General features: G+C 39.2%; 1 protein-coding gene and 1 long non-coding RNA gene across 2 annotated transcripts; both read left to right on the top strand.

Moving 5' to 3' along the window:
* The first annotated feature begins 473 nt into the window (after nucleotides 1–473).
* LOC108885731 (carbamoyl-phosphate synthase [ammonia], mitochondrial) lies at nucleotides 474–16,683 on the top strand. Its single transcript, XM_018680154.2, has 11 exons — nucleotides 474–508; nucleotides 944–1,022; nucleotides 2,956–3,063; nucleotides 3,303–3,392; nucleotides 3,725–3,895; nucleotides 8,952–9,026; nucleotides 9,169–9,267; nucleotides 12,818–12,877; nucleotides 13,101–13,213; nucleotides 14,614–14,743; nucleotides 14,845–16,683. Exons 1-11 carry the CDS (start codon nucleotides 474–476, stop codon nucleotides 14,956–14,958), a joined length of 1,074 nt encoding a protein of 357 aa, XP_018535670.1. The 3' UTR covers nucleotides 14,959–16,683.
* A 1,919-nt stretch (nucleotides 16,684–18,602) lies between these two features.
* On the top strand, nucleotides 18,603–19,964 carry LOC108885733 (uncharacterized). Its single transcript, XR_001961280.2, has 3 exons — nucleotides 18,603–19,032; nucleotides 19,385–19,439; nucleotides 19,862–19,964. It is a non-coding gene; the product is annotated as an uncharacterized LOC108885733 (long non-coding RNA).
* The last annotated feature ends 1,271 nt before the right edge of the window (nucleotides 19,965–21,235 follow it).

Below are 21,235 nucleotides of genomic sequence, written 5' to 3'. Positions count from 1 at the left end.
TTTAACAAATGTGAGCGATAATCAATCAAGTAATAATCAATTTAAGTATCTATGGTTGAAAAGTGTAAGTCAAGTAAAGAGAAAAGTACAATCAACAAAAAGCCCCTGACTATTAATATCCTTGACATTTTTGCTCAGGAACTACACCTTCATCAGCCCCCTTTATTGCACTTTGAGTTGCATATGTCACTCCAGGTAATGCCGTGGTTGTGGAAGGTTCAGAGAATACCAGAACACAGTATGCGTCATTTCAGATGTTACTACACAGGGTTGCACCAAGTCCATGAAAAGGTCATAGTTTGTGTTTCATCAGCACTCCTTTCATCACTGAGATATGAGATGAGGGACCTAGTGTTTTGTTTTACCTAACCGCTCCTTACTTAGACCTCTCTCGCTTTGGTTGAGGGGGAGAGGCGGTAGACTGCCACGTCCTTTAGCTTGCAGAGTGACATGCACATTTGTGGTGTGGAGCCATGGCTCAAGATGAGGTCAAGAAGTCCAGCTGGAAGTCAGCATAGTGTGCAGGGTTTGGGTGAGCTCAGATCAGACCACAACGATAGGTTTTTGATGCATTTGCTTGGATCTAAGCAGAAAAAAACTACAGGAACTACAGACAAAGAACACTTTACAGAGCAGCTACAGATCCAGATCTACCTTTAGGAGTTGGTAGAGCGCACAGAAGGTGAATTTTGCAGCTCTATTCGCCAGGTGGCTAGAAACATGCTTGAATAATGAATAATAACGTTGCTCTGTAACTGCTAGATGTAGAAATAGCCAACTCTTTGTGTGCTGGCGTTATAAAGCTAAATTACAAAAAAAATCATTCACTAAAAGCTCACATAGTGCCCTACAGTCATAAAAGGCAACAACCTTATTCATGGTGTGTTATTTCACTTTTCAGTCATTGACAGAATAACCCTCCTGCTGTCTTTCCTCTTTCCAGGAGCACCCAGTGGTTATCACCAAGTTCATCCGTGGGGCCAGGGAGGTTGAAAGTGGATGCTGTGGCCAAGTCTGGCAAGGTGAGACACTACACTATACAGACTTTAGGCATTGTATTGCCATTATGTGTATATGAGGACACCCTGGTGGTGCAGAATCATTAATTTGGTAATACAGGATAAATATACAACGTGTAAGTTCCATACAGTATACATCCTTTACATAATGTAATATAGTTTTGCACAGTGCAGCAGCCGGGAAAACAATACTGTTAGTCCCTCTTTTATGTATATTGACACCTTGTTTGATCATATTTTAATTTAAAACAGTAACATTGTTATTCTTCTCTGTAGTCTGGCATTATGCAGTCCTCCTTTATTTTTCAGTTTAAATGGAGAGGTGTGAAAGATATTGAGCCCAGTAGATGAATAAAGTGGAGGTAATCTCATTCATCTTCAATGAAAAGACATTACAGCCCAGACAGATCTGATGGGGAAAATGGAATACATTAAAACCAAAATGCAGTAAAGTGGTGACACAAAATCATTTTTTTCTTTTTACATTATATCAGTTTAGGGCATATTCAAATGACTCTTGTTCAACAAACTGTTTTCATATGATTGATATGCGCCACAGTTTTGTGATTTTTTTTGCTTTTCCTGTTTTTATCCTCCTGCTGCACTGTGCTGCACTTATGTTCAACCTAGTTTGTTTCATAGAACATTAAAACTAACTCCAGTCTAAAATACTAGAATGGAGTTACTGAAATATCAGAAAGTTATTTGTTTGAAATATTTGATTTCTTTTCTTCTCTGCATTTTCTGTAACCTCTGATGAAAAAACAATAAGACAGTGGTTCAGTATTTGATAATTGAAAGAGTAAAACATCTCAGTTCTCAAAAGCCTGTGAGTGCATTTAGTACAGTTTTAAGTTGCACAAGAAGAATATTCTGTCAAATACTGAATATTTATGGTGTTCCCTGGTATTAACAGACAACTGTTTTGCTTACTTACTATTAAATATTTGATGCTAACATGACCCTTGAGACAGATGCAAGTTTTACATTAACAGTTATTTAACAATAAGCTGGAACTTATATAACTGTATAGCCGTTAGCCTTATAAGTTGCTGTAAACGATAGAGCCAGTGAGGTACTTGTCCTGAATACCCCGTCTGTTTTTCTATTGTCTAGGCTGTGGGAGTCATTTCAAGGGTGTTAGTTTGAACGTGGGCAATCCAGTTGTATGGCAGATTTTCTCTCCCTACTTTCCCTGAATATGGCCCCTCCTTTATCTTCAGTATCACATTAACAAGCTGTCCATTCATTGAATACCAAACAGGCTTCATTATTCCTGGCCAGGCTTTGTGTGTGTGTGTGTGTATGTGTGTGTGTGTCTGTGAGAGAGAGAGAGAGAGGGAGGGAGAGAGAGCAAGCATATATGTGGGAGAGTGGAAAAGTCAGAGATAATAAGTATTAATTACAGACTCTATCTGAAGAGTGCTAATGAATGCAGTGGTTAGCAGCAGTTTAAATGAACTAATGACACGGCAGCTCATTTATAGACACACACACTAGCAGAATAGCTTGGTGATACAAATCTCCTTTCCAGTGGGTGAAATGTTGGAAGTTATTCTTTTGACACTGCATATCCACACATATTGTTACTTACCAGCTCTGTCAAAATATACAGGACCTTTGTCCCAAACAGATTTTGAATGAATGAATTCATTTATTTCTCCCAAATGCACAGTGCAGCACTCACTGTTTTTGGACTGATTCAACATATTTTGACACTGCATTTTTGTATACCATTTTGCACAGTGACATACTGTATGTATAAACACATGCAATCTGGGGACCATCTGCCTCTAAGTGTGAGAAATTCTCATCAGAGAACAGAGTAAGGGTGTAAATGCTGAGTTGCTCTGGGTAGGGATTTCTGTTGCTTATTAGCATTATAATCTATATATGGATACTGTACGTGTGATGTAATTATTTCATGTCTGTCCAGGTTCTGGTCCATGCCATAACAGAGCATGTGGAGGACGCTGGGGTACACTCAGGAGATGCCACTCTAATGCTGCCAACCCAAACTATTAGCCAGGGGGCACTAGAAAAGGTCAGTTAAGTTATCCTCACCATTTATATAATGACTCAAACCATATCAGTTGTACTATAATTTTTGATTAACATTTTTATATTTCACAGGGAACAAGTTCTTTAACTCATGTGCTATGTACAGTTAAACAATGATGCACATGCTTTTTCTCTATCACACATGTACACACAGATACCGTTGGAAAGGTTACAGACGACCTCATGGTTATTGTCTCTGTTTTCTTTTTCCATTGCTCTCAGGTTAAGGCTGCCACCCGCAAAATTGCACAAGCATTTGAAATTTCTGGGCCCTTTAACACTCAGTTTCTGGTTAAGGGCAATGATGTCATGGTAGGTAATATTTCCCAGGGTACGACTAAATGATAGATCAGCATTTTCAAACCTGGTTGTAGCAAATGCAATTCACTCACAAATTGAAATCACTTTGTGCAGGGATTTTATGATCAATGTTGGCTTTGGTTTTGATGTTCCAGCTACAGTACACATATAGAAAATGTGTGTTACGTATATTTTAGCCATTTGTGTAGATATGCACATTATCAGTGCACAAACATACAGAATAAAGTGTGTGTATATTGATTAGCCCTAGTCAATGTGTATATTAATTAGACTGTAAAAATTTTTTTTTTCAATGACAGCATTCGTGTCGTGTATCCTTTTAGGTGATAGAGTGTAATCTGCGGGCGTCACGCTCTTTCCCTTTTGTATCAAAAACAATCGGCGTAGACTTTATCAATGTGGCAACCAAAGTCATGGTGGGAGAACCTTTGGATGAGGACAGCCTGCCCTCGCTGGAGAAACCCATCATTCCTGTAGACTATGTGGGCATCAAGGTGAGAAGGGAAAGTGAAATAACTGTTTACCACTGGGAAATGTGTGATTGGCTTTCTCCAATCTTTATTTGTCATCTGCACCCCATGTGCCCCTCTGATCTAAAGGGTTTTACAGAGCATTCAGGAAGTATTCAGACCCCTTCACCTTTTTTAAATTTTGTAATGTTGCAGCCTTATGCTAGGAAAAAAAATGTTGAGATGTTTCCTTCCTTGATTGGAGTCTACCTGTGGTCATTGCAGTTGACCGGATATGATTTGGAAAGGCACGCACCTGTCTATATAAGGTCTCAAACATGAAAAGATTTTACATTTTTAATGAATTTGCAATAATTGTTATTGTGACCATTGTCATCATGAAGTATTGAGTGTAGATTGATGAGGGAAATTTTTTATTTTGACTTGGTTATATGGCTGAAACAACAAAATGTGAAAAAATGAAAAAAAATCTGATTACTTTCCAAATACATTCATTATGTCTACTAAGTTGGAAATTGTTCTCTACTACAAGATCATGTAATTCTTAAACTGAAATGCAGAATTAAGAAATTTAATGGCCGCAGCCACAATGGTGGTAGGGGAATTAGCTCTCTGTTGTAAGGCAAGGGCCAATCCAGTTTTATATAAGTCCCTAATAACTACATGTCTCCGAACTTCCTGCAATCCCAATGTATTCTCAATCTGATGCAAATTAGTACCTATGTAAAGATCTTTACATGTATGACATCTTAATAGGTTAGTGCAAGTTCCGCTACAGTAGCTTTCATTGGATCACATAACAAAGACAGCAATTACTGCTGCATCCCTCTACCTGGGCATGATGGTGGGGAGCAGTAGGTGCTTTCTCATGCTGGCTGGGAGGCTTACTTCTTAGATTGAGTATATGAGAATGTGTCGCCAGCTGTTCCAAACCTATTTTTTTCCAAAGTAATTTCTCCCTCTAATTACAACAGAGCTGCTGTAACAATGGCTGTAGTTTGGAGCCAATCACGCAGGTATAATCCCCCACTCTTCTCTGCCACCTAAAGTTTTCAATTTCTAGGCTGCACAGTGGTGAGGAATATTAATCAGAGCTCTGAATACTCCAGGCGCCTGGCTTAACAGACTTCCAGAGTTTACATGGAGTCTATGATACAAACTTTATATATCCCGGCTGATATGGGCCATGCTGGAAACCCTGCCACATGACAATTGTTTAATGAAGTAATGCTAATTTCTTTCTTCCTGTTACTGCTGCCATAACATCAAGCCCCCTCTGTAAAGACACTGTGATGTCTGTCTCTCAGCCTTTATCTTCACTGTCCTCACTGTATCATCACAAGGCTCAAGTCAATACCATCCAGAGAGATCATCTTCATTTATCTGTCTCATTCCCTCTCAACCTCACTCTGTTGCTCTTGCTGTCTCCTTTCTCTAACAGTCCCTTGTTTGAGGCCATGTTGTTTTCCTTTCACTAACAAGTCCCTATTGTGTAGTTTCTGTCTCTATATACAAACTCATAGGAACAATAACACAGTTGTATTTATGACACAGAGAGGAAGAAGAGCATGAAAACAACTTTTGAGGAGGAGGAAGCTGAGTTGGTGTTTGTCCCCTGTGCACACTTAATGGCTGGAGAAAAATATCTTTCAACTGGATGCTTTGTCCCTTTGACCACAGCATGCAAGGCACTTCTGAAACAGACACATTCTTGTGAGCCTAATGACCCAAGAAAAATACAAGCTAAAAATGACATAGACATAATCAGCATAGAAATGCTTTTATGTAAGGAGGCCATGTTAATGCCACCCAAGTGTTACCTGGGCAAAAGCACATTGGCATCCTTGTTAATGTGTTGATTAGTTTCATGTAATGGTTACCTATCTCCACCCCATCAGATGCTGCCCATATCTCACATAGTTTTCTCTATCACACATGCATATGATACACTGAAAGTTGCTTACTGACATGCACTTTGACTTTTGGCCACAGACAACAATGGGACTCGTTTGACAGAGTAACTTAATTCAGTGTGTCACGACACTGCATTGCTTTAAATCATGTAATAATATAATACATTTTTGGCATCCTTTGTCCTACCTTTTTAAAGTATCTGTGGAAGTTGAATCATTTTTTCAAACTTTTTCAGAGTTATAGCTTGCAAGAGGGGATGTCAATGGTAAAGTCACCCACTCTAATTGCTGATGTGGTTTATTTGAGGAGAAAGAGAAAAACCTTTTAGTGCACTTCATTCCACAGTTTTCTCTCTTTACTATACACATAGACACTACTGTCACTAATGCTTCTGCTACTGCTAGTACAAGGACTAATGATAGCATTACTACTATATCTGTAAAGGGTGGCTACACATCCACCCACAATCACCATATCAACAACTTCTGTAGAAATAACACCGTAACACCACCTAGGGATGCTAATGCAACCACCCAAGTATCCATTTGCAATACCTTAGTAATACCAAAAGAACCCACGTGGAGCACCCTACCTACTACCTAGGAACCAAGTGGAACACCCTGCCTACTAGCTCTTTATACGCTGGAATCCACACCAAAAACTCAGCAGTTACCTAGCGTTGGCCATCTAGAAACTTAGTAGTAAGTAATGACCTACAAAAGCCTCAGTCTTCCCAACCTTTCAGCTCTCCTTACCATACAAAATCTGGATATTGTCATTCAAAAAATTATAGTTACAAATGTGGCTGTTGATTTCAATTCAGCTGTGAATATAAAGACATTTACACAGGTGCCACTTCCGCCTCCAACAAGGCCCACAGTGAGCAACAGTGTTATGTGGAAATGTCTTACTTTATTCTTTCCTTTCTCCACTGGAGCTCAGCTGGTGCCCCAAGATAACATTGTTCATGTTGTGGAGCCTTGCAGTTCTACTGTCTGTTAGGAGTGGGCGGTCGGTGTGGGATAGGGAGATGGGGAAGTAATGTTTTTGTGTGTGCTGGTAGGATGTTGTGGTTAGAGAGGCTTGGTTATTGTGACAGTCACATACATTCTGTTCCGGAGACACACCATTGCAATTGGAGGACACCATTATAAATGAGACCACTGAGTTTTTCATAATACTGTTCTCGAAGGCTTGTGTTTGGTACCTCATCTTCAGAGCATTTAAATCTCCTTGGGAGATGATATTGCCATTTTCTAATGGCTTCTCTCCCTTTTCCTCTTGTTTGAGGTTGTATTGTATTTCCATTTTCATTTCTGCTTCATAATTTTAATGACTTTGAGGAGACTGCAGGTAGATTTGGTTCTGCACTTGGTGTGGTGGGTACGGAGCCCTCTTCAACTGTTCTGAGACCTACAAGCATATGTCTTTGTGTCACTTTCTGCATTTCACAAATTGTCAAAAGTTCCCCCTCGCTGTTACTCCCCCTCTGTATGTGTTCCCCTCCCTCTACTCCATTTTCTTTCTTGGTTACATTCTACCATTTTATCTCTGCTTACGTCCCTGTCTTTCTCTAACTCTTTGAACAAAGCCATGATAAGCGATGCTGGTTCCCTGTCTGCATTCCCTTCTCTCCTCTCTGTCCCTTCTTACATTAGTATGCTAACATTACATTCAGCTGATTAGATATCCCGCTTCAAGGATGAATCCCCCCCTTGTGGTCCACACGTGTGTGTATGCATGTGTGAGTCTGTGCCTACGCAAGAGCCACACAACACCACACCACCTCTCTTTCTCTTCTAGGTAATGGGGGTCGTCTGCTTTTACATGGAGAAATAAGTATGGCTTTCCACATGGTGCCCCACTACTCCCAATTTGTCTGTAATATAATAACAAGAAGATAAGGTCTTTTACTCTTGTTCTTGCGCTTTCCTTTCAGTCATTTTCTCCTCTTTATCTCTTCTTTTAATTTTTGTAATTAGTTCTTTTCCTCTCCCACTCCCTTTGTTTTTTTGTTTGCTTCCCCATTCTCTTCTTTTCATCCTCCATACATTTTTTTCTGTTGTCATTATGTCATTTGTAAAATGTAATTTTTTTTCTTCCACTCTCCTCAGTCTTCTTATTCACTTTCTCCACTCAAGTCACTTTTATTTTTTTACTCATATTTTTTCTCTCCCCACTTGTCTCTTCCCCTTCACACTTCCTTTCCTCCTCTGGCTCACCCTGGTGTTGCTTTATCAGTCAGGCCACCTACCTTCTTTTCTCCTCCTTCTCAGCATGGAGACAGCATGTCAAACAGGCTGTTAAAGGACTGATGTCCTGTAGTTGAAGAAGCCTACTTTGTTTTCAGATTGCTGCTTTTAGTCTGTGTGCCAGCCTTAATCTCTAAAACTCTTCTGTGTTACACTCTGTCTCCTCTCTTATTTATGTGATTGGACCTTAACGTTTCAAGGCTGAAGGTGAGAAAATGAAATATTGAAGTGTTGGAAAAAAACACTCACTGTTTGTGTGTGCTTTTATTTATCATTAAACAGACATTATTTGCCATATATTCTTCCATATGCATATGTTACCAGAGCCTTGGTTCACCTGTTACTTTGTAAGGGAATGTCAGATATATTTCACCTCTAGGTGGCAGCAGATCCCTAAAGTGATTCCATCCATCCAGCCAGCCAGCCAGCCATCCATCCATCCATCCATCCATCCATTCATTATCTATACCGCTTGTCCTTAAGGGTCGCAAGGGGGCTGGAGCCTATCCCAGCTAATGCTGGGGGAGAGGTGGGGTACAATCTGGACAGATTGCCAGTCCATCTCAGGGCCAACATATACAGACCATTCACACTCACATTCACACCTACGGGCAATTTAGAGTCACCAGTTAACCTAAGTTGCATGTCTTTGGACTGTGGAAGAAGCTGGAGTACCCAGAGAAAAGGCACAGGGATAACATGCAAACTCCAAGCAGAAACTAATGATTCATGGGCATAGGAAACCACCTTTCTGATCTAGCTGAACAAATGACATTGTGACTTCAGTTCTGGTTACAACTAAACTAGGACATGATGCAGCTTCAATAGTAGCATATTAGCATCTCATGTGGTAATGTCCTATTACTTCAAAAGCACATAGAAACAAATCCTTACCTCTTCCCTTTTTCCATCAGGCGCCCATGTTCTCCTGGCCACGGCTGAGGGATGCAGATCCTGTACTTCGCTGTGAGATGGCCTCCACTGGGGAGGTAAGCAGATGGAAAACAATAACAAAAACAATACGAATTTTTCTGTTGATTCTTGTGTCATTTTTTTCTTGTCTTCCATCTAATTTGGAGAGTCAGTGTTAACAGTTACTCCTGTGGGGTCTGTTCATGTGTTTTCTTGCAGGTAGCTTGTTTTGGACCAAACATTTATTCAGCCTTCCTGAAAGCTATGCTCTCCACAGGCTTCAAACTGCCACAGAAGGGCATCCTGATTGGGATTCAGGTAAGACCACAGCCATCTGGAGGTCCACTTGCCTCCTGTTTGTGTTTCCTTTTGGTGCCTCCTGCCCACAAGACACCAAATGTGAGGTGCCTTCTGAACAGGTGGCCTAAATCTTTTAGGCTATCAGCTTCTTACAATACCGGCCTAGCACTCCTCAGTTTGTTTCACACCTTGATTCTTGTGACTAACAACTCTCATGTAACTTAAAACTATGATCAGCTCTCAAGTGACAATGTGTGAGTGACCGAGAGAGGTTCAAATACAGTTTAGTTTACAGAAGGGATGATGCCCCTCAGAATGGAAAGGATAAGTGGATTTGAATAAGAGGAACTATACAGACATAAAACTTAGTAACTATTGAAACAAATGTGGTCCTCCTTATAAAATCTCCAATGGTGAAAAGGAACATTTTACAAAAAATGACAAAATTAGTATAAAAATTATTTCCCAATCAACCAAATACTCTGTCAAAAGAAGTCCTTAAAAACATCAAAAACATCTCTCCATCCTTTCCCAATCCACAACCACAGAAAAAAAAAAGTAAGCCTGGGATCTGTACTGCATAATGACACCACATTACATGAGTTTTAGTAATTAAGTCTTGCTGCCACCCTGGGTTGCCAGACTGCGAGTTTGACTAATGCAGCTTGAACAAAGCACTCACAACACTAGTTGTATAATTGGTGCTCTTGGGGAACAGGTCTACTTCAAGGCAAGCGCCTGGGGTCACATGCGCACTATAATATGGCTGACAGGCAGCAACACTTTAGGGTTGACAAACCTAGAGCACTCTGAGAAACACTGAGGACATTTACCTCCTATAGTTTTTAACAAATATTGTGACAGAAGGATTTACATTTTGAAATATTAGTTTCAAACATGCAGCTTGAGTCATATCTGTTGGTGCTGGTCTTTTACAGTATCATTTGCTGTTTTTGCTGTGACAAAATAGTTAAGAACATTAAAATTGGTATAATCAATATTTTTTATGTTGACAGTTGATTAGATGACGACAGTATGAGTGAAGTGACAGGCACAGGTAGTGATGTACTCACTTTATCACCTGACTCTGCACTCCAGTGTCTTTTGGCTTACTGTTTCAGTATTGCACTTTTTTACTGTTGTGGTTTGCAGCGTTTCTAAACAAGTGTTTCAGTCAAAACATATTGGCTCCTATTTTAATTTATTTTATTTAAAGTTTTACCTGTGCTGTGTGCCCATAAATGTGTCCTGAAGCATACTTTTATGCTCCAAGTATATTTCCCTGTGTTTTACACACTTAGCTACAGTGATTGTGTGTTTGGCTCTGAGGACTTCCAAAATGCAGGTGATCTAAACGCCTCCTGCGTGGGCACACACCGAGTACTGGAGCTGCTGCTCTGCTAACATGCTGCTCACACTATGCCTTCTGTGTAGACATGGTGTCAGTCTCACTGTTTCTCATCAAGCTCATTGGCTGGCAGCTGTTTTCATCAAAAACCCACTGCTCACTACCCGCTTTGCACAAATATCAGACAAAATTAGCAAGTAGCTGGTGAATGTAATTGAACATTTATCAGCTAAAGAGCTAAATATTTCCCTCAGGACTTCACAGAGTGCAAAACAGAAGTAAAGAAGAGTACTATTTTTTGCCATTAGTATGTTAGGATATAGCCACAGTCTGTCTAACTCTGTATCCCTTGCTCTCTCTTTATCATACTCTTTTTGCCTCTGTCTGTCTCGGTCTTTTTAATTAGCCCCACCTTTCTTTGTACCAATTCTGCAGCTGTGTCAAAATTGCACACCAAATTAGAAACGTGTATGTCATAAGGCTTAGTAAGGTAGGCTCCAGAATATACAAAAAACATTAAACAATATCACAATGATTTTGGTGGGACAGCAGTAATTTTAGCAAGCATATTGTTTACTGAGCTGAAGGGCACCCAGTTTGAGTATAATCAGTTGCAAATCAGCAGCAAAAACTCACAAAGGAGCTTTCAGCACTTTCATTGTGCTTGGTGGAATCCATTAAGTAGGTCATTTGAAGCAACAACAACATAAATACATTACAAAATGACATTATTCTGCTTTTACATCCTTACTGTGTTTGTGGGGCAAACATGAAAATAAATGTATAGTATAGCCTAAATGTAAGCCATGGAATAATAGCAATAATAATATTATCAGGTCAGACAATAATATAGCCATCAATGAAGTCCTGAAATCACAGAGAGCAAAGCTAATTCGAAAAGTGAAAATAATGTAACCTTGGCAGACAGCTCCGTAATAGCAGAGTGGCTTCAGGGTCAATCTCCAAAGCCTTTGGATGGCCCGGTAAAAGCCTGCATTTGAATGAAGCTCAGTGAAAATCTGGGGGAGACAGCTTTTCACCTGCGCTATCATCAGTTAGTTGGCCACAAATAACCAAGACATAATTGTATGAAGTATCTGAATACAGTTTTGCAAAGCTAGTAGGGGCGTACACAGGGAGACAGAGACACATTACAAAGCATTTAATTTTGGGTCTAAGACATTTTCATTTTTAAACAGGGGATTGATGATAGCGGGCCCACAGTTTGTGGTACAATGCAGGGTTCACAGCTCAATACCTTTTGAAAGGTTTGACTGAATTCAGTCTCTCTAGTCAAAAACACACTAGTTGCATACAAAACAATGCTGAGGGATAAAAAGAAATCCAAGATGACATCCTTAACATAAACAACAACCATCCACACTTGATTGAATATACTCTAAAAACTATTATTGGCACCAAAACTAGATTCCATTTCCATAACAGATCAGAAGAATGCTGCTGTCCACTTGTACTATACTGTACATAAAGTGGTGAAGGGGAATTCAGAGGTGTAAATGTGTTCAGTCAATGGAAAAACGCAAACGGAGGCAATAGTGTGGGTCCACACTAGGCAGCTATAGTTAAGCCAAAGACACATCTTTCCTCTTCCTCTTAGATTTTCTCCGTTAATATCAATCAGACTTTTATCTGAGTTGAAAACATTTGAGCAGAAAGGAGAAGATCCTGAGTAAGTGCAACTGGAGTTCTCAGTAATCTTGGCAATCATTCTGCTTGAGTTGTGACACACACACAGCCACTGTTTACAAATACATGTGCTGTCAGAAAGCTCTTCTGGTGGCTGATTGTAACCAAAAAGACAAATTGCAAAACCATTTCACCAGAGTATGACAGCAAATAGTTACTTAAAAAATAGCTGCTCCGAAGCCTTTTGTCTGTTTGAGGGTTATATGTAATTTATCACTTGCAGTGATCCAGTCTGAGAGCAAATCCACAATATTACACTGAGGACACAGTTTACATTGTCACTGAGTCATTTTATGGATAATGTATAGGTAGAGCATGACACTTCCAGATCTTTTTTTAGTCCTCAAAGTTTGTCTTATTCTTTAATAGTTAACTAACACTATGTAAAGTAGCTCCACATCTACAGTCTTAATTGCCATCATCCTCAAACTCATATCAAAACAGTCCTCCTGCTGGTATTTCTATGTTGTTGTATCATTTTGCTTTTTAAAAATCTGTCTGCTTCCCATCCAGCATTCATTCCGACCCAATTTCCTGGCCACAGCACACCAACTGAAAGAGGAGGGCTTCAAGGTGAGGGCTGAAAGCGTTTATGTTTCAAAAGGTACAGACCAGACTTCTCATTGAAACGCAGACACATTCTCCTGAATGATTTTAAAACACTGGTTGACGGGGGGTCCTCATTCTGATATTTCTGCCCTCATTAAGATATAAAAAAGCAATTTACCCCAGTCCCCTCAATATTGTGCATGGCAATCTGTATATCTTTTATTGTTGCCTTATTTCTGTTTCCCAGCTCTATGCCACTGAAGCCACTTCTGCCTGGCTGTGCGCCAATGATGTGCCTGCCACACCAGTAGCCTGGCCCAGTGAGAAGGGAGAAGACAACAGTTTGCCTAGTATTAACAGGTTGTTAATTTTAAAACTAAATTAATGTTTCAGTTCTTTTGACACATGCATGGAATCATGGAAAACAAAGCCAGTTAATGTGAAATTCTGAGTCAAAACACTGAGGCTAAGACTTGCCTATGGTTTCCCTGAGGCAGTGCTTAAGTAATACATAAACTGTGATTCATTAGATCCAAAATTGGGATATCTAATCAGCATAAGAGACTGCCTCAAGATCTAAGGGCATAGCCCCTTCATTATCCCTGTAATATGCTGACAAGATCAAAGAAGATGTAGCAGACTCTGAAGTCCACAGTCATTACATTAACCAGACTAGGGCATGAATAGGGAGGATGAGGAAAGTATTATGTCAGGGCAAAGCCAAGTCATTTTTGGGGAAATCAAAAAAAGGATCTGAACTATGTTGGTCTTCATTTGGCCATGGCCAACTATAAAGCAAAAAATGTAAATCATATTTTTAACCCCCAAAAAAGACAAAAACTTTAATTGTCATTTGCTACTAGTCACTTTTGCTTTAGAGCTTGTTCAGATATCAGAAGTACAGACTTTTTTAATGGTTGTAGTATGACAGAAAAATTATAGCAGCCTGACAGTGATTCCAATATTCAGGGAATGATTCCACAAACAAGTCATGATTCTGCCACAGTGAAGCCATCTGGACCATATGTTTGGAAATAAGCTGGTGAAGAAGAGGATGTAAAGGGAATTTAATAGGCCTAGACAAACACACACAAACACATACTCTCATACACTCATACACACAAGGTTGGATGGCATCAGCTGTGTGAGGTGGCATAGAGGCCAACTCTTTGTAAAAAAAAAAAAAACATGACCTTTGTTGTCACTGCTGTCTGTCCTCCATATTTTCTATTAGAATTCATCCCAATTCAATGCTGTCTGTTAAAGGCCTTCAAATGGAAAAAAAGGCTTCACTGGTTGTGTGTGTGAGAGCGAGAAAGCGAGAGATAAAATATTACATAAAAGAGGAAAAAAATACATTAGGTCTATGGTCTATTTTATTAATTCTATTTTATTGTGTCAACTTCCTGTGACAGAAAAAGTGTTACAAGCAAGAAAACTTCAAATAAACCAAACATAGTTTTTTACTCTGTTATAAAGGCTATAATTTGTCTGGGGATAGCATGTCTTTTAAGTTTCAAATGACAACTGTGAAACTGACTACACAACTAGCCTAAAAAGAGACAGACATATCATGTGTACAGAGAAGATCATGCCAACAGTGGAGGCAGAAAAACTCATTCAAAGTTAAGGAATATACCTAGGTCACTTTGCCCTGCTATATATTCAGATGATTTAGTCCTTGTCCTTAAATTTAAATTTCCTTTAAATTTACTGTTGTGATTGTGATCGCTAACACAGATTTTTGCTTGTTTTTATAGACTGATCAATGAGGGTCATATTGACCTTGTGGTCAACTTGCCCAATAATAACACTCGCCACCTGAGGGATAACTTCCTCATCCGCAGAATGGCTGTCGACCACGGTGTTCCTCTCATCACCAACTACCAGGTCTGTAAATGTCACAGAAGTGGTTTATGTGCTCAGTTTACATTTACACACTATCTCGGTCACCAGATAAATTTGCTTAATATTTTTTCTGTGTGTATTAGGTGGTGAAGTTGTTTGTGGAAGCTATCCACTATGCAGGTGAGCTCGACACTACCAGCCTCTTCCACTACCGGCAGAAAGAGAGCCAACAAAGAGGTGCTAGCCAGCAGAGCTAAAGCTTCCTCCCCTCTCCCTCATTCTCTGCTGGTTCCCTTTGTAAAACAGTAGCACTAAAGCAATATTATGCCACAATTTTACCTTAAAATAACAGCTTCAAAATAATTGCAATGGTCCACTGACTTGTAATAGGGAGACTTGTGCCTCGTTCATTCGCACTCTGCACTCCAAATGCCTGTTCTTGCTCTGTGTGACTTGGGTTAAGTGGGTACAATCTTCTGCAAGAAGTGTGTAATGTATCTATCATGTGCATGAAGCTCTACAGCACTGTGTCACACACAAAAGAAGCTAGCTTGGTAAATCTTTCATTTATCAACCCCTTTGATGAATTTTGTGTTTGTTGCCTGAGCGATTAATAGGCTTTGTTCTCTGTAGGTGAGCTGTTAGCTTTAAGGGGTATACTGCTTCCAGTACCCTGTAATTACAGCTGCCGCTATTGCTCAACAAAAGTTACATACTGTTGCTTTCAGTGGGAGCCAATTTTCATAACATAGTTTCTTAAAAATTCCTTGTATCTTGTACCATCCCATGATGTCAAGAAATTGTTACTTTTGTTATCTTAGCGGCAGGAATTGCAGTCTTTTGGGAGTTACTTAGACCAAAATATAATAATTAACAATATAGAAAATCAACACTCATAACAATTTTCAAACCAGCATCTACTAGGAAAAGGTACCTTTTCAAAGGGTTCATTGGTTGTAACTGGTGGTTTTATTGTTGCTCAGTAAATTACTAAAGTTTTACAGATCAGTTGTAACCTATACACAAATAACTTTTGTGTTGCTAGGTTATGACCATCCTCCAGCAGGACACTCGCTTATAAACCTTAATAACTGAGAAAGGGTTCTTAGAATAACTGAAGTTTGCAGCTGTTAAATGCTAATTAAAGTAGGAGGAGGAAGAGCCAAAGATTAGTAGTATAGTAGCAGCAGCAGCAGTAGTAGTTGTAAATTAAAAAAGTTAAAACATATATAGTTACAACATATAAATCCTCCATAAAAGGTGACTTATAAATCGGTAGCAGAGAGCTACCGCTGCCTTGTTTTTACTCACATAAATCCCTAAGGATGGTGTTGCTGGTGTTTTACTGATCAGTGGTTCATATTCTTTGTTTTACATTTAATTTTAGGGGCTTTTGTGAATTTGATTCTGTTTATTCTGTCATTGTGGCATCTATATGTCTTTGGTAAACAAACACACATCAAAACACACAGCAAAAATTAGCAAGGTTATTTGCATATATTGTACAATAAGTTGATAACTTTATTATCATGACAAGCCTTACAGTGTATTAGTAAATGCCTTTTTTACTCATTTGATCTCATTCATAGGTTTTGGTTTAATACTTAGAATGGTGTTGAAAATGTATCATACAGTAAACATGTACTATATGAATGACTTTTAAAGATGAAGATAAGGTATTTGTAATTAAGGTAATCCTTATGCATTTTGTGATATGAAGAGAATTTTTCAAGAGCCCTAGCTTCATACCCAAGCTTTAAAGTTGATGACAACTGATCTGTTTATGTATTATATATACATATATTTATGTGTGTGTATATACTGTAAGCTTTAAACTGAGTCTGCATGTGAAACTGCTCTGCATTTTAAAAGATTACACTATAAATACATTTAGTTATGTATACTCTGTTGAATGCTGTTGTTGTTTTGTTCATGTTTATGTAATGTAAGAATCCATTGAAATACAAGTATTCTCTTACGTCTGCCCTGAGTGTGTAATAAAGTCAGGAGAGTGAGACAGTGAACTGTGCACATCAAATCAAGAAGAATTAAAGCTGCGAGCAGCGTTGAACGGGCCCTCGCACCCGGCGCCCGTCGGGGGAGCGGCGACCGCGGGACCCCGGCAACCGCGGGGTCAACGCAGGTCGCAGGGCACACGCTGGCGTAACAGTTCACACTTCCCAGATGTAAAAATTTCAAATAAAAGCTTTTATGCTAATTATTTTCTGTGATAATATTTTTCAGAGCTCATCATCTGTGACAGCTCTTGGCTCTCCTGACTGTAACCTCCCTGTGGCAGCTTCTCACAGACACAATCAACTCCTCTTCCCCTCCCCCCTCAGACACACACAGACACACACACACACAGAGACCCCCTTCCAAAAACCCATCAAAGAGTAATACAATGGCTCCATCTGTAGGATAAAGTAGAGAGTCGCAACAGGAAGTTACCCCAAAATCTGAGGTTTCAAACAGGAAGTTGGGTTTCCGAACTTTGACGGGCCAGAACCGGCACACGCTTCGACCAAAACTCACAATTTTCGGAGCCAGTCTTCCAAAAATCCTTAAGTCTGTCCTGACAACATTTGAAGTGAATCTGGTCACCCGTCTAGAAACTGGACATCACACCATAAAATATGTCATTTCCTGCTATAAATAGGTGGCGCTACAACAATTGTATGAATATTGACATATGGATGTGTGCAGATAGGTACCATTAACAATCCTGTAAAGTTTGATGCAGTTTGGACAAAGTATGGCCGAAATATAGCAAATTTAAAGCAACTTCCTGTTTTGTGGCGAGTGATCGAACTTTGAGGGGCCATAACTTCCACGCCCTTCAATGAAAAGTCCGAAACTTTTGCAATTTAACTTCGTCTATGTCTTAAGAACAAATTATCAAATTTTGAAGTCAATCGGATAATGCGTCTAGGACTAGTTCGCGTTCAAGCGACCCCTGGAAATGGCCAAAAACACACAATTTTTTCACCTTCCGGTCAAAATAAAAATACTTTCTGTTGGGTTTAGAATATGGCTCCAAGAGACTTTTTGGTGCGTCATGGGATGTTACATATGTGTGCAGATTTTCAGATTTTTAGGCGCAACGGGCTTGAGGGGCTGTTCCGTTTAAAAATGTAGGTGGCGCTACCGAGGCCATTTTGCCACACCCATGCTCAAGACCCCTAAATTATTAAATTTTTCGCCGTGCCTGACGCGTCTGCAAATTTTCAGGAGTTTTGACGCATGTTAAGGCCCTCAAAAAGGCGATCAAAGAGGCGGAAAAAGAAGAAAAAAAATAATAATAATAATAATAATAATAAACCGAACGAAAACAAGAGGGTCCTTGCAACTCGTTGCATGGCCCCGTTGGGCCCACGCAACTCGTTGCTCGGGCCCTAACAAGAGGTTAATACAAAATTACTGTAGTTTAAAAAGACTTGTCAAGTGGTTTATAACAGTAGTCTAGTATTGCCAACAGTATGCATTTATAAATCCCAACAAATCTGGAACCTGAATCCAACATCAATATGGAGTGACCGTAACTTAACCTTAACTTTTGCTAGTCTTACGTTCAGCTTTTTTTGTATCGGGACCTTCATGTGTAGATACTATGGATGGACGCTGTGTGATGTGTAAAACAAAAGGTAAAACTGAATAAATGACTCAAAGCCGGGTCTTCATTTTCACACAGTATGACATTTTGACTTTGTGGATTAGCGTTGCAGTTATCAGTCTTGGTGGCAGACTAAACCGGGACAGTTAAATAAATAAATAAATAACTATTCTTTAGACCCTTAAATCCACTTCCAGGGGCAATGAAGCTGTTGTAACCAACTACAGTATACGTGGCATGCTCATTAGCTTGGCTATTACAAACTACATGTGGCTCATGTCCAGTTTGTCAGAAAACAGTCACCTTCGCATTTTGTGTACCGATAATGCGTTTAACGTTTGGCTGTAAGCCAGATCTTGTAATACACCTAAGGCTTCTCTCCGTCTTTACTATGTATTTTAAGACCAATCAGAGGCGGTTGCTAGGCGGAGTAGAATCGATCGACCAATCAACGTTTTTCTGCCAATATTGGCTAACGTATGTCGTCATTGGCTACGACGTATCCCCTCATTGGCCACAGCCTTCCGGGAGGAGTGTAGAGAGGCGGAGAAACGAAGTCAGCAAACAGATTTAAACCAAATTTGAACCATTGCCTCTGTTTGCTAGTACTGAGAGGAAACCTCGTTACCGGAGAGATTTGGATGCTAAAACAAACGCTGGAACTGCTTTTTTGTTAGCACGTGTGAGACTGGACACTGAACACACCTTTGGGGCGACGGTAAGGCAAACAGTTTGCGTCTAGCGTTAGCATAACGTTGTATATATTATTCACTAGAAATGTGTTTGTGGTGACTTGAGATTTTATTGAGCTCAGTTTCATGTTAACTACAAGCTTGAAAACTAGATTTTAACTCTGTGCTCCACAAGTTTTAAGTCTCAAGAGTAGGTCACAATGTATGAGCTAAGATTAATGTTAGAAATTATTATAAAAACGATCTTAAAAATTGCTTTTCTCTCTGAGATCAATAAAGTCATTCTAATAACATAATTAATTTATTCACCTCAAAACCTGAATTATTCTTTATTAATTAGGTTGTTTGTTTTTCAAATGTTGTACTTGTGTTTGCCAGGTTTACTCCTTCAGCTGCTGCAGCCTGGTCAGCTCTCACCTCACAAACCAATCAGGTATGTGTCCTAAAAATGTACCAAGTCTGAAAAATCCATGGTATTTAATGAGTAAAGTTAAAACCCTGCTTTCAAAAATGTACTTAAGTGATGTTTCTATTATGCAGTTCGCAGTAATATATGTGAATCCTCCAGTGATTAGTTGACAGTTAATATAGATACTTAAGATTTTATTTAATTTTTTTCCCAAATGTGTATGTTGTATGTGTTATTGATTCCTAAAGATGTGATGTTTTTTATTTTGTCATATGCAACAGTAAACAGCCCATTTTCTGAGACACTCCTCTGTTGTTTGGAAGATGTTCTGGTTCAACTGTAATGTTGAATATTTATGTGTTTTTTGGGGTTAAACTGTTGATGAAGAATAGGTCATAGTGTATTGATAATTTTCCTTTGCATATTTCTCTTTTTATTTCCTCTAGGTGTCACCACTATGTCCGTGATTGCAGAGTCTTCGTACAATGAAGAAGTTCTTTGAGACCAGGACTGAAGCCTCCAGGTAATTCACAAACAGCTTTTCATCAACTGTCCAACACAGAGCACTGACATTAAATTATATATCTTCAGTAACTGATCTGAAGTCTGAATAGTTTGATTTGTCACAAAAAAGACTTATTTTTAAAGTTTTTAGAATGGAGATTTTGAACACCAGCTCTCGCTCTCTCTCCCCCTCTCTTGCTCCTTCTCGCTTTCTCTCCATCTCTCTCTCTTGCTCTCTTAAGCCTGGCACACACTAAAAGATTTCTAGAATCTTACCCGATTCAGAAAATGTGAGAGGCCACACACACGATGACAAATAATGACAGATTTCACAGTTTTGTTCTTATAATGTGTGATGTGCAACGAGAAGCCCAACAAAGCACACCACACACGATTCACCACCAACCAGTGAGTCTGGACTTTCAGGACTCAAAATCTCTTGTGGTCAAATGCAACTTTAGAGTAAACAAACATGGTGGCTGCTTTACGCTTTCTAAATCTCTCTCTCTGTCTCTCTTTGTCTCTTTCTCTCTTCCTTGCGCTCTCACTCACTCTCATGCTTTCTCTCTGTCTCATTCTCTCCCTCTCTTTATTTGTCTCTCCCCCTTTTCCTCTTCTCTTTGTCCCTCTGTCTATCCCTTTCTCTCTGTCTTTCTCATTTGTACAGTAAATCATAATAATGTAAAGAACTTAATCAGTTCAGTGTCACACTAGAAACTCTGTCATTTTGCTTCATTTTGGCACTACCAACCAACTTCAAATTTTAACTGACTTTGGACTTTGGAGAAAAAATATTTTTCAGCAATGTTGCTGTTGTGTGAATATCAGGAGCTGATGGAGTCAGTCCTCCAATCAGAGCAGCTTCTTCTGTCTTTGTATATAAGACAAATTTAACTCTTGGACTAGTTCTGATTAGTCCAGAATCAGTTAGTCCACACTCTGGTTTCTTTGTAGATTGGGTGTCTTTTACCTCTCTATATTTTGACAGTTTGAAGTTCAATACCCAGAAACTCTTTGTGCTTTTATTTTGATGTGTTTTTATTTAAATGTCTGTTGTGTTTTTCTCAACAGGATTCAAACTTTAACCATTAAATCAGAAAGAGAAGACACAGCCATGAAGACATTTCCAGAAGGTCAGTGTTAGTTTATTATTTTCAGTCAGACTCTGTCATTATCTCAGCTTCAGTTTGACAGTTTAAAACATTGTCTGGAACAAATAGCAACAAATTAGACCTGCTGTAACTCCAGCAGTTTAAATAAGTATTTTTCAACAATGTAGCTGCAAAAAGTCTGATAAAATATATATAAGATATATA

This window comes from Lates calcarifer, unplaced genomic scaffold, assembly GCF_001640805.2.
Source record: "Lates calcarifer isolate ASB-BC8 unplaced genomic scaffold, TLL_Latcal_v3 _unitig_1017_quiver_1490, whole genome shotgun sequence".
NCBI classification, from domain to species: domain Eukaryota; kingdom Metazoa; phylum Chordata; class Actinopteri; family Centropomidae; genus Lates; species Lates calcarifer.
The sequence above is the reverse complement of the archived record's forward strand: the minus strand, read 5'-3'. Positions and strand labels throughout refer to the sequence as shown.